At 38.3% G+C, this 24,118-nt stretch overlaps 2 protein-coding genes across 2 annotated transcripts in view; one reads left to right on the forward strand and one right to left on the reverse strand.

Moving 5' to 3' along the window:
- Positions 1 to 9,224, reverse strand: part of TET2 (tet methylcytosine dioxygenase 2) — a 138,289-nt gene extending 129,065 nt beyond the window's left edge. Inside the window, exon 1 of the mRNA XM_082729168.1 lies at positions 8,893 to 9,224. The gene's annotated coding sequence lies outside the window, so the exon portion shown is untranslated. The remainder of the gene's footprint in view (positions 1 to 8,892) is intronic.
- Positions 9,111 to 24,118, forward strand: part of LOC309863936 (uncharacterized protein) — a gene marked incomplete at its 5' end in the record, with an annotated part of 59,686 nt that continues 44,678 nt past the window's right edge. The window contains 2 exons of the mRNA XM_082729194.1: positions 9,111 to 9,395; positions 9,656 to 9,816. Of these exons, the coding sequence (XP_082585320.1) occupies positions 9,111 to 9,395; positions 9,656 to 9,816 (446 nt within the window). The remainder of the gene's footprint in view (positions 9,396 to 9,655; positions 9,817 to 24,118) is intronic.

A 24,118-nucleotide genomic window follows, 5' to 3' on the forward strand; every position in this document is an offset into this window, starting at 1 on the left:
CAAATTGAACTTAAATTGAAATTTAATTTTTCAAGTTGAAAATTTAGTTCCCAAAGTTAACCAAATGTCCTTACCAATTCTGATTTTCAGTAGAAACACAATTAAATTACAGGTATTAAAAAGGTAAGCCATTAGCAAAATGTCTACTAGTTTTGCTTCCTGCAAGTACGTTTTTCTCCAAGTTATGATGTAGTAGACATTCCAAAAATAAGTACAACTTTGTCTTACTTTCAGCTAAATATGTTATAACTTCATAGGAGAGAGAAAAAAAAAACAACAACCATTTGGGTGGCTATCTTGAAATAAAGCTAGATTAAATCAAGAGTACAAAGTTTAAAATATATGCTTTCCTGCTAAAATGTACCTGCTTCTCTTTTTACTGAAACAAACAATTTACATGGTTATTTTGATGTTGGAAAATTTGTTCTTCCTTCATGTTTGAAAGTATTCATATAAGGTATTCTTCCTTTCACCAATTCTCTTTGGTACATTAAAATATAAATGTAAGTGAATTAATGTTTTAATAAATGGATTCAGTTTTTAAGATGCTTATCCTAATTTTATGAATGACCAGACACTTTATTTGCAGAAGTGATTTCTTGTTCTGTTATGATGTATGCAGTAAAACAAACAAAAAGCTAATAATCATCCAAACTAATTAGAGGGTATATAAAAGTAATCCTTTTAATTCCAAAATCATGAGAGGTTATAAAAGAGCTGAGAGAACTTTATAGCCAATGGCAAATATGAAAATTCTGCAACTTCAAAGTAAGAGACTTCAAACAAAAAATGGATAAAGTGCTGAAAGAACAAACAGATTAAAAAATAAATTAATAGGAACAAGGCAGTATGTTCGGGATGGAATCTGGGTGTGGTGTCATTGTATTATTTTCAGATTCTGGCACTTTACTTTAGAAGCGGCACAGCTAATAATTAAAGTATTTTTTAATGGTTGCCCTTGTTTCTTAAAGTAGACAGGGAAGAAAAACAGGAGGAATAACTCAGAGACAGATTATGTTCTATCCTCTGGGTTTCACTAACATTATTTAAGCCTTACTTCTCTTACATTGGAAGACAAAAAATATACTAATTTGAGGAGAAATACTATAATAAAAATTCATCTTGAAAGGTGGGTGAATAGTTTTCATTACAGAATAATCTGGACATAGAAACTAGTTTAAAACTCTATCAAAAAATCAAGCAACTTGAAAAGACAGGTTTTAGCGATGGCTAATGAGGTATGACAATAGTAATTAAAATTCTCATTACTTTGCAGCATTCATAGAACAAACCAAAACAAATCTCAAAATTGTAAAAGCAGCAAATGAAAATTACCAATACTGTGTATGGCATGACTTAATGGGAGATCTGCTATGTCCGTGCCTGACCATAGACAATTCTGTTCCCAGAAGACAGCAGTCCATCAGCAAAAATTCACAGCTCTATGTTTTACTTCAGAATATAGGGCATCTTCCATAAAAATCATTTACAAAAAGCAAGGCTAGGGGCACCTGGGTGGCTCAGTGGGTTAAGCCTCTGCCTTCGGCTCAAGTCATGATCTCAGGGTCCTGGGATCGAGCCCCGCATCAAGCTCTCTGCTTGGCAGGGAGCCTGCTTCCTCCTCTCTCTGCCTGCCTCTCTGCCTACTTATGATCTGTCTCTGCCAAAGAAAGAAATCAAATCTTAAAAAAAAAGCAAAGCTAAAAATATAAACAAAATATCTCATTTCATATTTTTAATAAACTTGAAAATTTAAGATTTTTGGAATTATATTTAAAAAGCAAAGATGGGGGGGTGCCTGAGTGGCTCAGTCCTTAAGCGTCTGCCTTCGGCCCCAGGTCATGATCCCAGGGTCTTGGAATTGAGCCCCACGAGCCCTGCATCTGGCTCCCTGCTTCTCCCTCTTCTACTCCCCCTACTTGTGTTCTCTTGCTGTGTCTCTCTCTTGTCAAATAAATAAATAAAAATCTTAAAAAGATAAATAAAAGGCAAAGATGGAAGAGCACACTGGAACCCAGTGAACAACTTTTGAATATTATGGCGATACTACCATAAAAACCTATTTTGAATTGAGGTAGTTCACAAACTATTAAGAGAAACAAGAGAGGGTAAAAACAAGGAAGCTATGCATTTTTCCTATATGGAGGACCAGACCTATATTCTACCTTACTGCTTTCTATAACAAATGCTCCATCAGCTTGACTGGATAAAGATTCTAATGTGAATGTCATTACAAACCTACAGGTAAGTCCTAAAATCATATTCTTAAAAAGTGGAATTTCTGGTCACTTCTATAGTTTTTCCTTGAAAAAACAAAGATTATAGCAATTATACGAAGCCAAGGCCATTTCCTTATTGAGTACAATAACATGTATACATTATTATAGCTGAAAGCTTGCAGATCATTGAATTTCCCCCACCCTTGTTATAGTCATAGTTCCAAACTATGGAATCCAATTGGCACCAATTCAACATTCTCATCAGAATAAAGAGGGAGAGAAGCATTGCTCAACAAGAAGAATGTCTGGTATCTAGAATTACATTAAGTTAGAAATTAAAATAAAACCAACCCCAAGTTGGGGTTGTGTGTGTCTAAAGCTAAAAATCCGAATTTCATAGGGACGTATCATAAAAAACTCACTGGTGCCATGTTTCTAGAAAGGTATGCATAGTCCCTTACAATTCAATTCAAACAGCACTCTATATTTCTTTGCATGAGACATGAATTACTTTCCGAATGCCAAATACCTTGTCAGTTGTATGCATTTTTTATAACTTTATTTAGGATATAATTCACATATAATAAAAAAAAATTCACCTTCTTGAAGTATACAATTGGATACTTTTTTAGAGCTGTGCAAACATAGCTAACTACAGAACATTTTTAGGCTCCAAAAGAGACCTCATATCTATTAACACTCTGTCCCCCTTCTTCTCTCTCCATCCCCAACCAGCCCCCAGCAATAAGTAATTTACTCTCTGCCTTTTTAGATTTGCCTATTCTGGGGAGTTCATGTAAATGAAATACCATCATATGTGACCTTTTGTTATTTACTTCTTTCCAAGTTCCTCTATGATGCAGCAAGGATCAGTCCTACATTCCTCTTTGTTGCTGAATAATATTCCATTGTATGGATATACCATAGTTCATACACTTATGAGTTGATAGACACTGGGGTTGTTCCAATTTTTGGACAATTATAAATAACATGCTATGAATATTTGGGTACCATTTATATGTAGACAATTGCGTGAACCATAAGTCTCCTCTTAGTACTTTCCCTACATTCTCTACACTACAGCTTTACTTTTTTATTAATAGTAATGAGGCAGCAGAGCATAGTGGTTAAAGGGCTGGGATCTAGAGACAGACTGCCTAATTCAATACTTAGCCAAACCATGTACTGGCTGTATGAATTTGGTTATTCAACCTCATTTTGCTTCAGTTAGCTTACCTGAGATGAGGATAATACCTATCTCTAGAGTCATGAAGAGAATTAAATGACCTAAGTTACAATGTAGTAAGCTATTAAAACAACTGAAAAGATTTTGAATGCTAAGGTCATTTTATGCAAAAACACTTTTAAGTAAACAAAAACCTATATTCTGATGCAAATTTTGATAAGGAATGGCAGTATAATCATATGACTGATGAAGGAGAACTGAGTTAAACTTTACTCCTTTCAGAAAAAAATATTTAAAGATATCTGATAAGGTAATAAAATGGTATGGACCTGAATATATAGTACACAAATGTACAAGTCGAACTGGAGGTATCCGAGTAAGACTGGTAGACTATATCCATGTCAGTATCCTGGCTGTGATATTATAATTTTGCCAAAAATTATCAGTGGAAGAAATTGGGCAAAAGGTACATGCCCAGTTGTTATTATTTCATACACCTGCATCTGAATCTATAAATATCTTAAAAGAAATTTCAATAAAAAATAAGTGATGTCTGTGTAAATTTACTAAAGATTCTTAAGCTGTATGTTTACAGTGGATGGCTTGTAGAAGTTACATGTAAGGAAAAACCACTGTCATTACTACCATCATCACCAGTACTGAGATTACATTATATATTTTCTAATTTAATGACATTATTTTTTTCCAGTTCTAGGTCACTCATTATTTTTTCTCAGCTTTTGGGACATAACTGACATTTAACATTATGTAAGTTTAACATGTACAACGTAATGATTTGAAATATGTATATACTGGGAAGTGACTACCACAATAAGTCAGTTATATCTATCACTTCACATACTTACAAAGTTTGCGTGTGTGCAGTGGGAACTTTGAAGATATACTCTTGGCAACTTTCAAATATACAACACAGTATTGTTAATGATAGTCACTGAGCTACACATCACATTCCAGAACTTATAACTCATAACTGGAAGCTGGTACTCCCTTCATTACATATTGACTGAGTAGAACACCCTAGGTTATACTATGGAATAAACAGATGTAGAAATCAGTGCCTCTCTTCCAAGTGACATAAATTCAATTTAAAATAAATAGTATTTTTAGTGAAGCAACCAGTTCATTTTATGTCCTAACCTGTCCTCCAAAAACACTTCACCCTAATTTATTCATCTCTTAATTTTAAATCTCAGATTATTTGGCACTTGATTTCAAGCCCATCTGAGTAACAGCCCTGAGTAAATATAAAATATTGAGTTCCAAATTCTTAAAACTTCAGGTATGTAGACATTATCATTGAGTTTGTTTTTACAAAAAATATTGAAAATTTACCTACTATCTATTTCTACTTCTTGAATCCTGGCACATTTAACCACATTTCATGACAAGTGGAGAAAGCATAAATCAAAGCTGATAGAATTTACTATTTTGGAAAGGACAACCAAAATCTATTTCATTGGGAAAAGATTATGTATCTTTCTTAAGTTAGGGATTTTCTGCGATGTACAATCGAGGATCAGAATAATGCTGGAAACAGATACTTAAGACTCTTTGGCTTGCAGTCACAGTGATTCAAGGGCTCTCACTTTACCCTCTCCTCTTGTGGAACTCTTCTTTCCCACTGTGTACCAATGCATATGTATTTTGTACTATACACCAAGGTATACAGATGTACTATATAACCTCCTTAAATAATGTCACAGTTATTCCCTGAGTTTTGGCAGTGCATCAAAATAGAAACTAGAGCTCTAGACCAAGTAAATACTGTATATTTGGCAAAATCATTTGTGGTTGTGTTCTTCAGCACTATTTCCAAGATAACCACCAGTTCTACTTGGCAAACCGACTCTCCCACAGTTAAGGCTCCAATTGTAAAGTTGGCTTGTAAAATATTTTCCTGCTACTGGCTTTGGTGCCATTACTACGCTTAAGAACTAGTGTGCAATGGTGGCATAATAGTTGAGGAAAATGTTATTTTGATGAACCAACACTGACAGCTGCTCCAAAGTTTTAACTTGTCTATATGCTTGTTCATAAAACAAAGAAGGCTCCTGCCAGTAATTTGAGATGGCTAGGTAAGATTATTAAATTCCATTAAGCAACGACAACTGAACTTATTGAAGAAGGAATTACAGTACAAAAAAGCAGGTTTAATCTAAGTATTGCATATTCTAACATGTCAAACATCCATAGCTTTTGATGACATTTAAAGATAATTTCAAAGAATTCATAAGAATTTACCAACTTGGATCTGGGACATAATGGAAAAGAGGGTTTCTGCCAGGTGTGTCTGTGAATTATAAGAAAGGTTTCTTACTGAGATCAGCAAATAAGGAAATACATTTCAGTAGTGACATTGGCTTACAACATTGTGTGTGGGTGGAGCCTTGGAGGAATTGATAGAGAAATTATAACTTCAGCAAGTGAAACCAAAACATTAACTCCAGTTTTTGTTACCTAATACAAGTCCAGTGCCTAAACAGGACTTTGGAAGTCTCTCATAAATAACTCCTTGGCAGGTGCATTTCACTTGTTCTGAAAGTGATGTTGGCCTGCCAATGTCTACCTTCATGTGTCACTGCATCAAAATCATACCAGTGCCCTTGACTCCTTGCATGGACCAGCATAATGCCAGATATAATTAAAGCCATAGTTAGTAAATCTGTGAATTTAAACAAAACAAGGAACTCTCTTCATTCCAAGTTAACTTCTCTTTAACTATTAGTTCAATAAGAAAATAAGCAAAATAATATTGCAGTTTAAGAAGATCTATCTTGTTATTATCTATTATCACTTCCATAAAGTCTAATTGCTCAAGACTGTTCTATCCCATGAAATTCTGAGAACATCCTGGTGATACTATAAGACATATAATAAATGAAGAATGGACACTGTGTCTGCTATAGTCAACTATTCTATATTAATCCAAATAATTTCTTTTATAATAAAGGAGAAAGTGGTACTTATATTGAAATTGGTGAATAATGTGCATCTCCTCCTTATACTCATTAAAGCCCCTAAAATAGTAACAGCTATTTTCAGCATACAAATAGGATACATAAAATTACAGAGTCTAAATTTGATAGGAAAGAACAAGTCATCATGGTCACAATAAATATTATTAACCAGTGCAGGTATTCTTATTTACCAATATGGATGGAAAATACTACATCTATAATTAGTTTAATAATTTGAAGAAAGCATAAACCACAACATTTGAAAAGTCCCAAAAAAGCAGTTACATATTAGTCTGTTAGCAAAAGGAATTATTTAACTCTGAATTACTGCAATTAATCATAGTTTTCTCAATGACTAGTAAGCATTTATGCTAAACTCCTATTTTCCTTATTATTTTAGGACAAATAAGAACTAACCAAATGAGCTGTTTCTACACCAGATCAGTAATATTACTCCCTTGTACTCATGTGAAATAACCATCAGTATCAACAATTAAACTTAATTACTTTTTCAGAGATCAAAATATAAAGAGTTACAAAGTGAACTACTGAGGACGAATGGTTTTGGAAATCTGACTTACGGAGTAATGTCCATTATTGTGCTCTTCCTTCTACCCATCATTTAATCATATACATGCTTTCTAAACTTAAGTTTGACTTTTTAGTCCTTTCCTAACAGTTCTCTGCTTAATAACATTAAAAAAACAAAAACCCAACGTTGTGTTGAAATTTATATTCTTCCTCAAACTTATAATCAAACATGCATACAAACATGTAAAAGAATATAATTCTCCTCCAGCATTTCAACTTTCCATTAAAATGCAAATATAATTATTTCATTAACCAGGCAACAATACCCACAGTCTTAAAGCAAAGCAAAGCAAAGCAACATCTTTTCTCTTTACATCCCAACTTTTCCTAAGAAACAATCTTCCTCTCATGCTGGATCATTTGTTGATGAATATTTTTTTATTTAGATTTGCCATTATTATTCCTTACTGGAGAGGTGAAAGCACATTATCAGACTTCAGATTTTAAATTCGTGGATGTAACTTATTCCCTACACAAGAAGATGTAAAAAAATATTTCAGTAAACTTTCAGCAAACAACTGGAAAATAATCCTTCTTTCAATTCCTGAACACTAGATGAAGGTGGGGGGGGGGATCACTCAATGCAATTAAAAGTCTGTCATGAAGGCAATAGCCAGTAAATAACACTTATATTTCATATTCGACCTTCCCAGGAGTCTACCCAGGCCATACTTTATTGTGTCATAGGTAGAAAACTCTCCATAGAAACTCAGCTTAATAACACGAGACAAGCAGCCCCAGCGAAAAGATTCGGCAAGACTGGAGAGGGAGGAAGGGAGGGAGGGAGGAGGGGGGGAGAGAGAGAGAGAGAGTGTGTGTGTGTGTGTGTGTGTGTAGAAGGAGGAAAAAAAGAGACACGGAGAGAAAGGCAGATAAATAAAAGACGAAAAGCGAGCAACCAAGCCGAGAGAAAAATGGGGATGGGACTGTTAGAAATTGGCTCCCTACTTCTCCGCTTCTTTGCTGGGACTGGGTTTCATTTCTTTCGGCGCCCCTGACCTTGCAGTCTTCCAACTCTCAACTCTGCCCCCCTCCTCCCGCCCGCCCGCCCCCTCCCCCCCCCGGCCTGCGCCTGCCTTTGTGTCTGCCTGTCACTTACCGGGGAACCAAACGAAGCTGATTCGGGAGAAGCACAAAGCCAGGGCACAGATTTGCCCACAAATTCTCTTACACCCACTCCGCAGACTGGCAGGCACAGCCCATCGCAGAGCTGATGTACCTTGAGAAAAGTGGGATCTGGTCTTGGTGGGGGGACCAGAGAAACTATTCTCTCTCACTCAGCACCACTAGCAAAACGCGCGGACTTGGGGGGGAACCCCAAACCCCACTTAGTGTACTACAGTTTTACTCCCCGTGACATTCGCTTAGTTCGCCCCCCCCAAAAGCGGACACCGGGCTCGAGAGGGGCGGACGCGAACGCAAACCCAGACCCAGACCCTACAACAGATAAAAGGGTCGAAAACACTCCGTCAGAGTTCTTTCTGGGGTGGGCTAGGTGAAACCCGAGACTGGTCTGACTTACAAGAAGGAAAGGGGGTCGGGAAGGATTCAAGGGAAAAGTAGTGACCCCCAAAGCTGAACTATTTGAGAAAGGAAAGCAAAGAAAAATCACTTTTCCTGAGGATAAAAGGCCGGGAAACCGGCTGGTCGGAGTCACAAAGGTAAGTTTTCTGGGTGAGGAGAGGAGCATTAGCAGGAGAGAGGAGGGAACACAGAACTACAGGTTTAAAGGGGGGGAAATTAAAACTATATTTGTCAGCCATGTTGAAGAGGCTCCAGTAATTTGTGAAGCTTCCCTCTTCCCTCTTGGTATTTGCGGGTGACACTGCAGGGTTTGCTCCCCAGTCCCTGGAAGCCCGAGAGAAAGCAAGGGGGAGAGGAAAGGGAGAGTTTCGCGGCATAAGAGAAGCGCTCTGACCTCGTTCTCGTCCCTCAGCCTTGCAGCAATCCAGCAGTTGCAGTCGGGTCTCCTTTCTAACAAATCCTAAAGGGCAGCCATCTTGCTTCCTTCTGCTTCTCTACGAAAGCAGCCTAGCCTCCGCATCAATATTCATAAGGCAGTTTGACGTCTGTTCTCATCACTCGGCGGGGCCGGCGTCTCGGGGCGGCCTCGCCGAGGGGGCGGACGTGACTCGCATGCGAGCCGGGCCTGGGCGCGCGGCGCTCGCGAGGAGGCGGCGGCGGCCGCCCGAGCTCTCGCTGCAGCCGCTGCTGCTGCCGGCTCTCCTCCTCCGCCCGGCCTCCTCCTCCTCCGCCCGGCTCGCCTCCTCCTCCACTGGCCTCCTCCTCCTCCTCCTCCTCCTCCTCCGCCCCGGCCTCCGTCGCCGCCCCGGGGCCCTCAGCCCCGGCTCCCTGGGAATCAGCCCCCCGCCCGGGGCTTCCTGCACAAAGGCCGGCGGCACCTGGGGGCCGTACAATGGGGTGCGCAGTCGAGGCCGGGGCTGCCCTGGCGCCCTGCGGTGGAGCCTGGGGAGCTGTGCGCCGGGATGAGCACGGGGCGGGGGCGAGCGCAGGGGAGGGTCCAGCCCCCGGGCGCAGCAGCCAGACTCGGGGCACCCCGGAACCCCTCGGACGGGTAGCCAGCCGGATGAAGGCACCCGGCAGGCGCGCAGCGGGGAGGTGGCGTGGGTGCCTGGCACAAGGATGGAGACCCTAGATTAACCTTTTAAACTTTTTGTTAGTGCACCACTCCACCACCCACTTGGAGGTATGTGCGCGTTCCTCACCCCTACGCGCTGCCACCTCGCACTAGTCTGCACTCCCGCCTCCTTGCACGTATCTCCGCACACGCCACGCGCGCACCCACGTCCGCGCGCGAAGGCCAGCATCTCCAGCCCAGTAGGTAGGTGCATCCTCTACCTGCCTGGTCCCCGCGTTGGCATCTTCTACACCGTCGCTTTAATCTCCCTCTACAGAAGCGCTCCCCAGTTTCGTCAAGGGCATGCCCTTAGTGCTTTAGGGGCCTGTAGTTTTAAAGACTCGACAAATTAGGGAATTGACCGAGTCCTGCTTCACCCCGCCCCGGCCCACCTTCTGTTTACTTTTGCCACGTGGGCTGGGAAGTAGATGGAGCCTTACACATCCAAGATGAATTTCTAACCAGTGGCTCTGCTTCTCGCTCAACTCGGTTGTAAGAAATACACCTGCGCTTTCAAATGCCCACGTTTTCTCCAGTAAAAGCCTTTATTTTGGAAAAAAATTTCTACCCGTACGCATAATTAAGTAATGAAGTAATCGACCCACAAAGAACTAAATTCTGAGTGACGGACATAGGGTATTTCCTGACGTTCGGAATTCTATGCCTACGTCCTTCCATTGACAGATTGTTTTTCCTATTGCCGACTAACTTTAATTCTCCTTTTAACGCCCCCTTTCTGATCATAAAATTTTTATTTGAAGATAATCAAGAACAAAGTTCATATGAATCATTACATCAGTAGTTGTTGAGATTCGCCCTCTACAAGAAATTTTCCCATACTCACATCTTTTAAATAGATATTTCGGGCACTTTGATAGGATCACTGCATTGTGGTCACAATACTTTTAAGTCAACGCAAGTTATTTTATAGAGCTTCTTTTCTTTTCTTTTCCTTTTGTGTGTGTGTGTGTGTGTTGGGGGGGGTAATTGCTTTAGAGGTGGAAAGTTTTCCTAATTTTATGAAATTGGAAAAGAGTTAAAAAGGGAACTCTTTCTATGTGTCGCATTGTTACTAAGAAGAACGTTTAGAGTATGTTCTAATGATACATTGTATATTCCATTCTGAGGCAGAATTCATTCAGGTTTCTCATGTTGCAAGGGCCAAGCAAAATCATTTTTCCTTAAGCATTTCTTGTGACATTGAATTTCTTTTCCGGTTGTACAATAATGTGTCCTTGAGTTCTTGGCAATTGTCAGTGGACTTTAAGCTGTTTGGGAGGTCCCTTCTAATTTTTTTTTTTTTTTTTTTGGTCCAGTCCAGTCTTTTCCAAAGACTACATGTATTTATGCAGTACACAGTACAGCAGAATTGTTGAACGCATGGGCTTTGGAGTTAGATATGATTGCATCCTGACTCCATCCCTTACTAAGTGTGTGGCCTTGAGCATGTTACTTAACTCTGTGTATCAGTCTCCTCATGTGTTAAACACCCTTTGAAACAAAAGGGTTGTTGTGAGGATTCAATAGGGCGCTAGGTAAATGTCCAGATAGTTATTACTATTACCAGTAATAAACCATCTGCGTCCAGAAGTTTCTCTTGATTAACTAGAAATACATAAGTGATTATATGCCTTCTCATATTGAATAATGTGTGGCAAATATTTTATTCACATGTGTTTGATATAAATATCTGCATGTCCCCTTAGTTGTTTGTATTACAATTGGGAAAATGATCTTTAAGGTCACCCCCTTCTCATTTCATCTTCTAAACCTCTCCCTCTGTTGTAACAGGTGGTTCTTGTCTATCTGGAATCATACTTGGCTTGCAGTTGGTTTTGTAATAGGCCCTGGACCTTTTCTTGCCAACTTATTTCTGTGTACCCTCACCCCACCCTTAACTACTGCAACATTCGTGAATTTAAAAGAACATACATTAATTCCTCTTAGCTATTGTGACTTTTCAATAGCAAAAGGAAATAAAATTCTGAAGATCTCCAACTAAAATATGTTAATGAGATTTGATATTGTTGATTAAAAAATTCTTGCTTGGTTGCTACTTCTGGGAAAGAAAAGTTTTGTGCACACAACCAGTTATTTACTGGACAGTAGTGCATATTTGCATGTGTAAGTCAGAACCAGCTTTAATTAACTGTGTGCCTTCTTGAGATTCTTCCTATAGGTGTGGATAATCTATTTTTAAAAGGTAATTTGTTGTTTTAACACCAGTCTATTGTTATCAAATTCCTTACTATTTTTTTCTCAAAATAGAAATAGCACTGCATCCACAGAGAAAAATTCTTGCTTCCTTATGAGAGAGAGAGAGAAAAAAAAAAAATACAAAAACTAATAGAACAAGTTCCACAACATGCACTTTGCATTAGAAAATTGACTTGATTGGCCTGGGCACCTGCTGTCTAACTCAGTTGCTCAGTCTCTAAGCCTCTTAGGGTGGAGGCAGCTTCCTGACTGCTCAGTACATTAAAGAGCTGACAACAGCAGCTTGCTTTACAATGCAAATTTCTTACAGTGTACTAACCAAACCAAACCAAACCAAAAACAACTACAAAAAAGGTGCATTCTTAATTTCCTCTCTACCTGCAAAATAGGAAATTTCCTTTAAGGACTTGATATTTTCTTTAACAGAGAGAAATTGTTGTGATACGTATTCAATGCTTTGGAAGAATTATAGTGGTTCAACAAAAACATTAAGTCATGGCCTGTTGTTTCCCATCTCCAAAAACATATTTCTGAAATATGACATGATAAAGATTCTCTGCATGCTTGAAAGACAATTGACCTTCAAACAGGACAGCAGTCATTGCTGTGAAGGGACTTTCTTGTTTCTCTTGTCTGGTGACATTACCGCATACCCTACCAAGGTATATGTTTAATACAGGTAGAACACAAATATTAAAAGTTTCTGATAAATGAAACATTTAGACATAACACTAACTTATTGATATAAGTGTTATTATTAACAAAACCCATTATTGTCTAAAGCCAGGGACCATAATATAATAATACATAGATCAAAATATAATAATAAAAAGTCTATTTTATTAACATGATTTCTATTTTTTTCTGACCTTATTTCATATGGCTAATTTCTGTTTCTCTAATTTGGAAATTTCTAAGGAACAGATACAAATGATATAATCCTAAATTACTCGAGTCAGGTGCTAGCCAATGTGTATACTGATATAACAGGTACCAAGCAAAATGTCAGATAAAACTCACAACTCTAATCCTGTTCCAGTATTGCTAAAGGCATGGAAAAAAGAATAGCAGGATCATTAGTGGGATAAACACCATAGAAATGTTTTCAGAAGTATTGCAAATATATTGTTAATATCAATCTCTTTTCTCCTCATAAATTCTGATTTCACAATCTAATAACTACTTCTTAAAAATTTTCATCCAGGGGCACCTGGGTGGCTCAGTGGCTTAAGCCTCTGCCTTCAGCTCAGGTCATGATCTCAGGGTCCTGGGATCGAGCCCCACATTGGGCTCTCTGCTCGGCAGGGGGTCTGCTTCCCCCTTCTCTCTGCCTGCCTCTCTGTCTACTTGTGATCTCTCTCCCTGTCAAATAAATAAAAATTTAAAAAAAATTAAAAACAAATTTCATCCAAATTTGGTAACTCAATAGCTCTACTTTTTTGAGAGAATAATCTTTCAACTTTAATGATGAATTTCAATAATGAATAAGTTTTAACTATCGGTAATTACCCTAACAACACCCTTTGTATTTATATATGATTTTACAGATTTCAAGCATTTTGTACACTATTGGTTTCTTTGGTAAAGTTGTACTATTATGTTTAATATTCAAATCATATGCCATATTCAAATTGGTATTGAATTTAATTCCTATCTTATAAATATGAAAAATGAGTTTAAGTGACTTTCTCAAGATCAGACAGCCTGTTCATAGAAGAATAAGCATCTCACCAACTCAAGCTTTGTGAATTCAAGTTCAGGCCTTACTCATTACACCAAAACTAGCCTTCTATCTTTTCCTGTTCAACTTCCTCTAAATTGTTCTTACTATTAATAGTACTGACTGATAGAGGAATCCTCCCTTCAAAACTCACAATAATTTTCCATTATTTTTTGTTACTTAGGGAAAAAAAACTCAGCATTTATATTTATTCATTTTTAATACTCCAAAGGTAACGCCATCGGCTAAATACTGGCCATGCACCAAGCATGTGGATCATTGTTTTACATTTATTATCACTTAATTTAATGCTTATTAAAACCAAATAAGGTAGATATCATTTTATTGAGAATGAAGGATTGAGTAATTTGGTTGAGATTAGGTATTAAAGGGGCTGGAACCAAGGTATAAATCTAGGTTCGTCTGGTTCTAAAGCTCATGTCCTTGCAAACTACACTGTACTGTCTCCCCATTTTAGCTCATAGAGATACTGATATTTACACCATAAGTTATTCACACAGTAGTTTTTAGCAATAACATCAGTATTCCCCCATATCCATATATTTAAATATCACTTGTCTAAAGCTCTACTCAGGCTTTTCTCATCATTTACTCTCTCCTCTGTTTCTTTAGTTTCCATTTCATGTTAGGAAGTTGGCATGCTTGAACTCTTGGAACGGTGATTACATTTGTGTGATAAAAGTGATGGCACAGTCTTGTCTACTCATCCCCCCAACACCACTTTAACATATGTCTTACCTCACTAACAAATTGGAAAGATAAGTTCTGCTATCTGCTTTTAATATTGGTGTGGTAAAAAGGAATTGCGTCCTTGATCTGCTCCTAACTTCCTGGAATGACTTTGAATTCATTCCCGCCAAACAGGGAAGCTGGCAGGTGGAAAGAGCGCCACCTACTGAAATTGTTGCTAAGACATGGGTCTTTGGGGATAAAATACTCAGCATGCGATAGCTAGCACCGAATCTTTCCATTGGGAAAATGAATCAGAATCACCTACGAGGCACTTGAAAAATATGCATAAATAGTTTCCACTCTTCTATTCCCAGAGTCTTTTGGAGATTCTGATTAATGAGGTCTGGTATGGGGATGAGGTACCAGTATTTTTTAAAAATATTCATGGACAATCAGATGCACAATTCTGTTTAAAAATCACTGATATAGCTTAATATGTGAATATTAATAGTTAATAGGCATACCAATGTCATCATTCATTGAGTGTCCCATGACAAAGAGCAAATAGTGTGTATCCCTCTACAGTTTGGTGGAAACCTCATATCCTTGCAAAGACCCAGCAAAGCTGCCTGTGACTCTCATTGTGTATTTCAGGTTGAATTCATGTAAGTTCTCCTGTGACAGGTAAAAGATAAATCTTCTTTGAGAAAAATATAAATAATTAGCAGCCATAGAATGACCCAGATTATCAGTAGTGAAAAAGAAAGATCAGGGAAAATATAAGTGACAGTATTGATACCTTGATACCCTGAGAAATATGTATCAGAAATTGCCAGAGTTCAATTTGTGAAGAATATTTTGGGATTTGCATTCCTATGGGGGTAATCCTATTCGTTTAGTTTTGTCACACTTTTTTTTCCTTAAAAAAAAAAAAACATTTTTGAATCTAGACAATTAGACAAAGTGATTCTAATTTCTTTTTTTTATCCCCCAAATAATGGCCCTATAATAGTTTATGAATGTATTATATAGCTCCATGCTGTTACTGCAATGCTTCTAGAAGGAAGAGCTATAGAGATTAAACTAATTTTAGGTCCCTGTTAGTGTAGTCCCTTATAGATACTCTGTACGAAAAAGAAAGAAAAATTTAAAAAGGAAGTAGTGTAGACATTATTTGACATCTGATTTTTTCAAATATTCAGAAGTATGTTTCATTCTTTCTAGAGGTATGTGAGAAAACCTAATAAGATCTGACCCATGCCAACTCAGAGCCAGTGGGAGCAGGAGAGGCCAAGTAGTTTCCCGGAAAACTCTGCACTACCAACTTCTGTTTAATTTGTTTTCTTATTTTATATGTTAAAGTACAATATTATTACTATTTGGCAGAAAGCCTCCTTGATCTGTCAGTAATTAGGTATGCCTCTAAATTGAATATGGGTTGATTTTGAGACAATTATTCTGCAGTCTGTAATGACTTTTATTCTGAAGAAAATGAATTACATCCAGAGACCACAAAATAAGGGTTCCAGAAAGAAATATTGGAGTAAAGGGTGAAAAGAAACACACACACACACACACACACGCACACAATTAGAACATCAGAAAGAAATTCTAAAGGAAAATTTCATTGAGGGTCTCTAATTTTTATTTCCCTGTAATATTATGATAATGGGCTCTTGTTAGACTGGGTAGGTAGAGGCAAGGAAGTGAGAACTATTGGAGACTATAGAACTATTGGTTGTCAGGTGGGTGCAATTGTAGTGATGATATGGATACATTTTCATGAAGGAGACTTTCCTGAAATCTCCTAAAATCATAAAACAGCAATAGCAACTTTCTGCTAGGGAAAAAGAACTCAAAGAGCCTCTCTCTAAATTTAAAACCCAGAAAAAGATGAAGTCATAATTTTAATGGCCGAGGGCTGCTGTTAAAGGTAAAAGTAGTATGAACTCACAAAATAGATGTTCCAAAAATTTAGAAAGAGAAACTAATAAAAGTATAGCTATTGAAAGTGCTAAGCTCAGTCTAAGTAAATGACATGGTCTAGGATTGTAGTCCAGATGCTGTTATTGAAATTCTATCAAGAAAACTTTAATATGCTTTATCTCATTTACAATAATCTTGAAAATAGGTGAGAGAGTTATTATCTAACTTATTAAAAAAATTTTTAACACTAGAGAACATGTGTTTAACACATGATGGGACATGTCTGAGAGATTAAGTAACTTGCCCAGGGTCACACAGCAGGTGATAAATTCTCAGACTTAAGTCTTCTTCAGTATGCTTTCCACAAGCCAAAGGGAAGCAAATAAACCAACTGTAATTCCTTCCTGGGGGAGGAAAAGAAGCTTTAGGAGCTTGTAACATTGTATCTTAGGATGATACATTTTCATTCCTTGCCTATGCTCACCCACATGGAGGAGAATACTGCATTTAGGAAATATGTGTTTCTTGTATTTTTTAAAAGATTTTATTTATTAGCTTTGCGCAGTGGCAGTATCGTAGCCAATGAGGTTTATCCGAGGCGCGATTATTGCTAATTGAAAAGATTTTATTTATTCATTTGAGAGAGAGAGATATATCACAAGCAGGAAGGAGACAGAGGGAGAGGGAGAAGCAGATTTCCCACCAAGCAGGGGACTCAATACAGGACTCAATCCCAGGGCCCTGAGATCATGTCCTGAGCGAAGATAGACGCTTAACCTAAGCCACCCAGGCACCACATCTTGTAATTTTTTTTTTTTTAAACAGGTCATCCATTGTGGTTCTGCTCATTCTAAATGTGAGGTGAGAGCTAATCTATTTCCTAAAAACATTTCTAAGGGAGAGAACAAGTTGCTCAAAAATTATGAAAGATAAAATGTTACTTGATTTCTCCTTTCTCAGGCCACAGAGAAAGTTGTTTGGAGTATGAACATTAATAAAAGAAACACACTTGTTGAATAAGAACACACAGACTCGCCTTTTCATAAAAAGCAAAAAATAAAAAAGTATTAATTTCTGAAATTAATGTAAATAATTTCTCTTTTATTGAGTAGGGCTTGGGGATTGGGTGTGTTGGTGGTTGATTTACTTTAAGTCAGAGTTTCAAACTCACAGATTTTCTAATGAAACCAAAACTCAGAATGAAACTTCACGCACACAATCTGGACTGAGTGAGCGGTTTTCCTCTAAACCATTTCATGAAAAGACAAGTTTTGTACAATTCTAACAAGTAACAATGCTCTCCAACAGGGCTGCTTGCCAAGCAAAAAACAAAATTAAATAAAATAAACTAAAACAGCTTAGCACATATCCTAGGTCTTTATAAAAAAATCTAGTGTAGAACAAATTTATTATAGAATTGTTAATTCTTCATGACAATAATTATTTTACTTGGTAACATATATTTTTACTTTTGAATTTTTAGAGTCTTCATGCATTGTAGCACACGAGGGCACTGATTTTGGTAGTAATGCATAAAATTCAAAAGCATGGCTTTGGGTGACAAGAGAAGTAAATTTTTAGTTGGGTCCATTTGGATTGCTTTGCTCATGAAGGGGTTGTGCTATGAATTGGATGTTGGGGAGAAGCTTACCAAAGGACTTGAGATGAATGAAAAAATAGCCTAGTCAGGACACCTTCTCAGAAATGTTTTTTTTTTTTTTTTAAAGTTAGAAATGAAGGATTGTTAATTTCACTTTCAATTGCATAAATGGTTGTTCAAGTCTGAATTTCTAATTTATCATAGTTTCTCGTGGTGCTTGAGACATCGGTGTGTCATTTGTATCTCAATTTTCTCATTTTTGAGAGGCAGTTTAATCAGTGCATGACCAAACTGAGTCAAACTGTGTCATTATGGGGGTCTGCTCAGGAAATGCTCAAACACAGAGGGGTCAGAGGTAGATGGAAATACCATCATAGAATGCCCCTCAAAAGAGTGTTTTAAGAATGACTTACCTCTTTTTCCTTGATCCACATTAGTGGTGGCATCTCCCATGTTCTGCTTTCTCAGTCTTATTCTGTGCTTGAAATTAAACTTATGTAGTGATGGTCCATGGCATTTTTCTCAATTCAGTATACTCTTATTTCTTCTCTTACCCCGCAACATAATAGTGAACAAGGTGTGTCCCCTGTCCTCACAGAGCTTATAGTCAAGTTGGGAAAGAGACCTATAAATGGGCAATTACAAAACATTGTATAATGTATGAAGAAAGGTGTGCTAGTTGCAGTAGGAAGGGTGCTTAACTCATATTTAAATGGCCAGAGAAAATGTCCCTTGAAAGTAAGATTTAATCTGAGATCTTAAGAATACATAGGGATTATTAGAAAGTCAGAGAGGAGTATTTGGTGGAGATGAGAAAGAGTCTATGAAGAACCAGGGCATGACAGAGCATGACATATTTGAAAAAATAAAACACATTCCAGATGTGTTAAGTGCAAGTCAAGTGCAAGACTGTGAACTCTCAGACTGCAGCAGTGTATAGGGAGCTGATGATCAGGGTTAGTATAAATCACAGTGACGGGTTTTGCTTGTGGCCTAAGTGCAATGCGAAATCAATAATGGGTTTTAAAGGACAAGAAAATGATCAGATTTGGACTTTGGAAATATCTCCGTAATTGCGATGGGGAGACCAGAGGGAGAGAACACAATGGCAGAGGCTGGAACACCAGTGAGGAGACAGAGAAAGTCACTTTGGGAAAATGAGAGTGATCTGTGTTAGAGATCAGGTAATAGGAAGGAGAGAAATGGAGAGGTCCATGGGTATCACAGGCATAGAAGAAATGGAGCTTAGCAATTAGTACTTTGAAGCAGGGTAGGGTTCAAAGATGCAACCTGGGTTTCTGACCTAGCCAATGAGAAGGTTGTTGGTGAGTTTCATTGGAGGTAGAGTTAACAGGAAGAGAAGAAGTCAGGGAGGTAGGGGTTTGGGGGCTATGGGAAGAAACATAAATCAGTGGTTTAAAAAAAAAAGTTAAGTTTGAGGCACCTGAGGTACCACACCTGTGAGACTGTGCAACAAGTGGTGGGATATCTGAACCCGAAACCCTGAAAACAGATTCAGACTGCAGTTATAAATATGTGGATCATCTGCATAAAGATGGCACCTGGGAAAAATCACTCTGGGCTCTGAGAAGAAAAGTAGAGCTCTAGGAGAGAAACAGAGGAACACCACCACTGAGTTCTGAGAGAAAGAAAAAGAGCCCCCAAAGGAGGAAGGCTTTGTGGTGTTGTGGGAGCCAAACTAAGGACAAGCTCCCTGAAGGAGGTCTGCCCTGTTAGCAGTGCCACCTATCATTGAGCTGTCACCAGAGACAAGTGAAGAGAAGTGTGCCTTGGACATGACAGTGGTGCAATCATTGCAGTCTTTGGCAAAGTGCCATTCAGCTGAAGATTAGGGGTAACAGAAGCCAGATTGCCTGAGCCTGAAGGATAAACAGGAAGTAAGGATGAAGGGATAGGGAGTGGAAATGTCTATTTAAAGGTTAGCTCAAAAGAAAAGGAAGGAGATAGCAAAGTAAGAACAGGGGCATACAGGATTGAGGAAATAATTTTTTAAGATAGGAAAGACTTAAGCGTGTTTACTAATGGGGGAGGTCAAATTGAGGTGGGTGCTTAAAGACACAGAAGAGAGCACAGGACTTACCATGCAAGGTCTCTAAAAGGCAAGGTCTTTTAAAAAAACTTATTCTGGGGGTGCCTGGGTGGCTCAGTGGGTTAAAGCCTCTGCCTTCGGCTCTGGTCATGATCCCAGGGTCCTGGGATCAAGCCCCGCATCGGGCTCTCTCCTCTGCGGGAAGCCTGCTTCCTCTGTCTCTGCCTGCCTCTCTGCCTATTTGTGATCTAAATAAATAAATCTTAAAAAAAAATTATTCTGCTGATAAGCTGAGGTGGAGGATAGGCTAATCTGTTCAATGTGAAGTTTTCTTTTCATTTCTTAAGGTTCAGGTAGGGTGTATTCCATAGTTACTGACAGGTTTAAAGAGTTCATTTCATGGTGATGTGCCTGATTTCTCCCTCTCTAGTGGGTCCTGAAGATTTTCTTCATGATTTTTTTTATCATTGCTTTGGACGGAGGGAGGAATGGGGCCCATGAAATGTACCGTGAATTAAATGCTGGTGTTTTGGGCAAGGTTGGGGTGGTGTCTGTTGTATAATATAAGATTCTAGAAGTCAGAGCTTCCTTTAAAACAAAAGGGTGTATTGTGAAACACTATAGGTATTACATAAATAAAGTTGACCTATGGTGAAAGAGAATCTCCTCTGGGTGATGTGCAGGGATGGCTATGATTTCTAATCCATGATTTTTACTAGAGTGTCAGCTCTATGATCCAAGAATAATCATAAGAATACATATCAAATAATGATTGTCTGCTGAATGCTGGGTACAAAATATATATTGTTTTTATATTCTTATAAGAATCCTGCAGGTAGGTATCATTTTTAGTTTATAGATAAGGAAAAGTTCGGAGAAAATAAACAAATTTCTACAATCAAAGAGCTAGTAAATGGCTCAACTAACATTAGAGCCCAGGCTTGTCTGTTTCAGGGTGTGAGCCTTTTGCACTGACAAGGTGTCCTGCAGAAATATCTAATTAGAATTATTTTTGATCTGAATTTTTTCTTTCATAGTCATGTGTTGTTATGCAACTAAAATATCTTCTCTGTTAGAAAATTGTGAACAACTAACATATGGGAAAAATGGTATTGGTGGACAAAGGAAAAAGAGTTGGAGGAAAAACAGATCCAGAAATAAAGAGATTAATGGGGAAAAAAATCATTATCTCAAGCATTACATATTCCTTCAGCTTGCTCATTTGTTCACACACTTCATTTCTTTATTCAATGAATATTTTTTTAAAAATGTAAAGTTTTAAAAAATTTATTTATGAGAGTGGGGGTGTATGTGCATATATGTTAGCAGGGAGGGGAGAAGCAGACTTCCTGCTGAGCAGAGATCCTGACATGGGGCTGGATCCTAGCACCCTGAGATCATGACCTGAGTGGAAGGCAGATGCCCAGCTGATTGAGCCACTCAGGCACCCCTAATATTTTTTAAAATTACAGAGAGAGATATTTTGTCCTCATAGAACTAAAAATAATCGCAAAATTAAATACTTACTTGCAATTATGACAAGTACTACAAAGGAGAAGTTTGGAAGCTGTGGGGGGAAGATGAAAGGAGGGGAAAAACTTAGTTAAACTTTCCTTGTCAACTTAACCTTTCCCCTCCTCTGTCAGGCAGTGAATGACAGTATGGTCTACACTTGGGCGACCAATATTTAAACCATGAACCTCAGGGAGAGCTAGTCTACCCTGAGCTTTAAGGATGAGCACTTTTTAAACCAGCCGTGGCCAAACAGAGAATAACCTTCTTGTCCCCCTAAAGGACCTTCTAAGAGAGAGAAACGTACACTGCAAGCTAGGTCAGTCAGGAACAATAGGGCTAACAGAACCTTTTGCTGGTGTTATGGTGAAAAGTATTCTCTTTCTGTGGGGATTGTTGTCTCTGTGGGATCTCAACCTAAAACAATGGGAGCTGGAGCAAAAAATTCAATTCCCTCAAAGGAAATGTCTCTCCTACAGTGTAGCAACACAGAAGAAAGCCAAGCTAAGAGATAAAGAGATGAGTCCAGTTGACATAAATGTACAGATCTACTCCGTAACTTTTCACTTTTGTGAAATAGTAAATTTCTCTTAAGAGGCAATCCTGTTTGAAATATGTTTTAGTCACTCAGCTCTGGAACATTCTTGATTCATTTTTTAAAACATGGTACAAGAATTGAAGTGTGGTCGGTAACAGACTCTAAAATGTGGAATTAGCTGAATCTAGGTTGGATAGATGCCATGATGACCCCTCTTTCTTTAGCGGAGAAATTAACATAGGGATTGCTTAACTTGATATCTGTGGTATCTTGGGACGCAGAGCCTGGGCCTATGAGACTGGAGGTTGGAAGACGTGTGAGGAAAACACCGCAGTGAACTATTATTCCTTCACGTGAGGTTTAGTGAGGTCCTCCATAAAAGGGACAAACTGCGCTTAAAAAGTTGGCTTGCCTGGAAGAAGTCAACACAACCAGAGAATCCCTTTAGTCCTTATCCTGAAATCCAAAACAGCCAAGAGTCAGAAGCATTTTAACTGTTTGTGGTTTGAAGAGTCAGGTCCTCTCCTCCAATCTAAACTTAGTACTCATGAAGCTGGAGAGCACAGAATGAAATTAGAAAATAAGATTGAAAGTAGAAGCCCTTCCCACTCCTGTTGACAGAACATCAAGGTCAATAGAAGACAGAAAGAATGTGATTGGAATCTAGAATCAAGGATTAGGCCTCAATACTAACTCTGACTTGTATCGTTAACTCGCTGAATTTACTGGAAACAAATAGATTGTAGAGTTTACTAAGATTTTAAGGAACTTGCGTTACCAGAGAACCTCAAACACCTGTAAAACTCAGGGCTGTGATTGCTCAACCCCCAAGGCAATACTTAGTGGGGATCTTAAAGCCATGCTAACAGAAACAGCATTATTAGTCAGTTATGATGATCAGTAAGTGAATATTCCCCAGTGCCTTTCTCAGCTGTGGCTATATAGGACAGATTTCAGGGGAAATCACCCCAGAAGAGAGATCCAAAAGCAGAAGAAAGGGATCCCCAAGAAATTCACTTTGAATTCAAGAAAAGGGACCCCTCGACTCCAGTCCAAAGGATAGTATATGTGCAGATCGTATATTGCATACTGCCTCTCTTCCCATTTCCCACTTTTTTCCAATAGAAGTGTTTATAGTAGTTGTTTTGTTTCCTCCTCATAAATGTATATTATGTTTGTTGGAGATGGTTAAATGTATCATTTTACAGTAGGTTTCTGAACCATGAGGAAAGTGCATTAAGGAGAGTTTGGACTCAGCCTGGATGCAGTAACTGGATAAAACTTGAGTGGTGCTGGTACATATGTTTCTGATTCCATCTGATATTACCTAATGTAGGCTTGGGGAATATAAAAAAAATTAAGTATAAGAAAAATATATGTGGAAGTGGTGTAGCCTGAGGTGAACTGTAATAGCTATCTGTGTATCCAGAATCCATTTCTCATAGATTCACTACCTGATTTTCTCAAGGGAACTACTCTTCCCTTCCCATCCACCCCACTCTCATTGCCTGTGCCTAGGTGAATCTGAGTTCACTTTCAGCCTTAGAAGCTCAACATCGACATGGACCTGGCCAATTAGACATTATAAACCTCTGACTTTAGTGATTGCTTTTGGACATCTGAACCACAAGTTCATATGCAGCCTAGTTAAATCAAAACCAATGAGGCATATTATTTCTGTTGAGATTGCTGCAAATATAGACCACAGTCTTGGAGCTTCTAGCACCTATCATAAATGAAAAACCTACCTGAAACAGAGCTAAAATAGACGAAATGAGAGCAGAATGATAGTAAGACTCAGTCCTGGTGATATCATTTGAGCTGCCTCATCTAGCTGAACCCAATATATCCTTGAAATTCTTTACTATGGGAGTTAATCTCCTGCCTTTCCACATTTGGGGGGGCAGTCTATTTTATGTTGGGTTTATTTTCTTCTCAACTGAAAGAGTCTTTAATTCAAGAGCAATGGGATATCATGAAATGAATTTTATCAGGAGAAGGATGTGATCAGGCTTGAGATTTTTGAAGACTAAGGTTTGATTGAGCAACTCTTTCCCATGTCATTCTCCAAAAGTGATAAAGAAGAAAAATCAGTCAGCTTGCTGGTTGTACCTACATAGGTACCCAATGTTTGTAGTAAGACCAAATGTAACTGTGGTTCAGGGATCCTTCTTGGGGACAAGGTAGATGAATACACATCATTTTGTTTACTCTTCTTTAGGGTCTGCTGTTTAATTTTCCTTTACTTTT

Source organism: Mustela nivalis (assembly GCF_964662115.1).
Source record: "Mustela nivalis genome assembly, chromosome: 4".
Lineage (NCBI taxonomy): Eukaryota > Metazoa > Chordata > Mammalia > Carnivora > Mustelidae > Mustela > Mustela nivalis.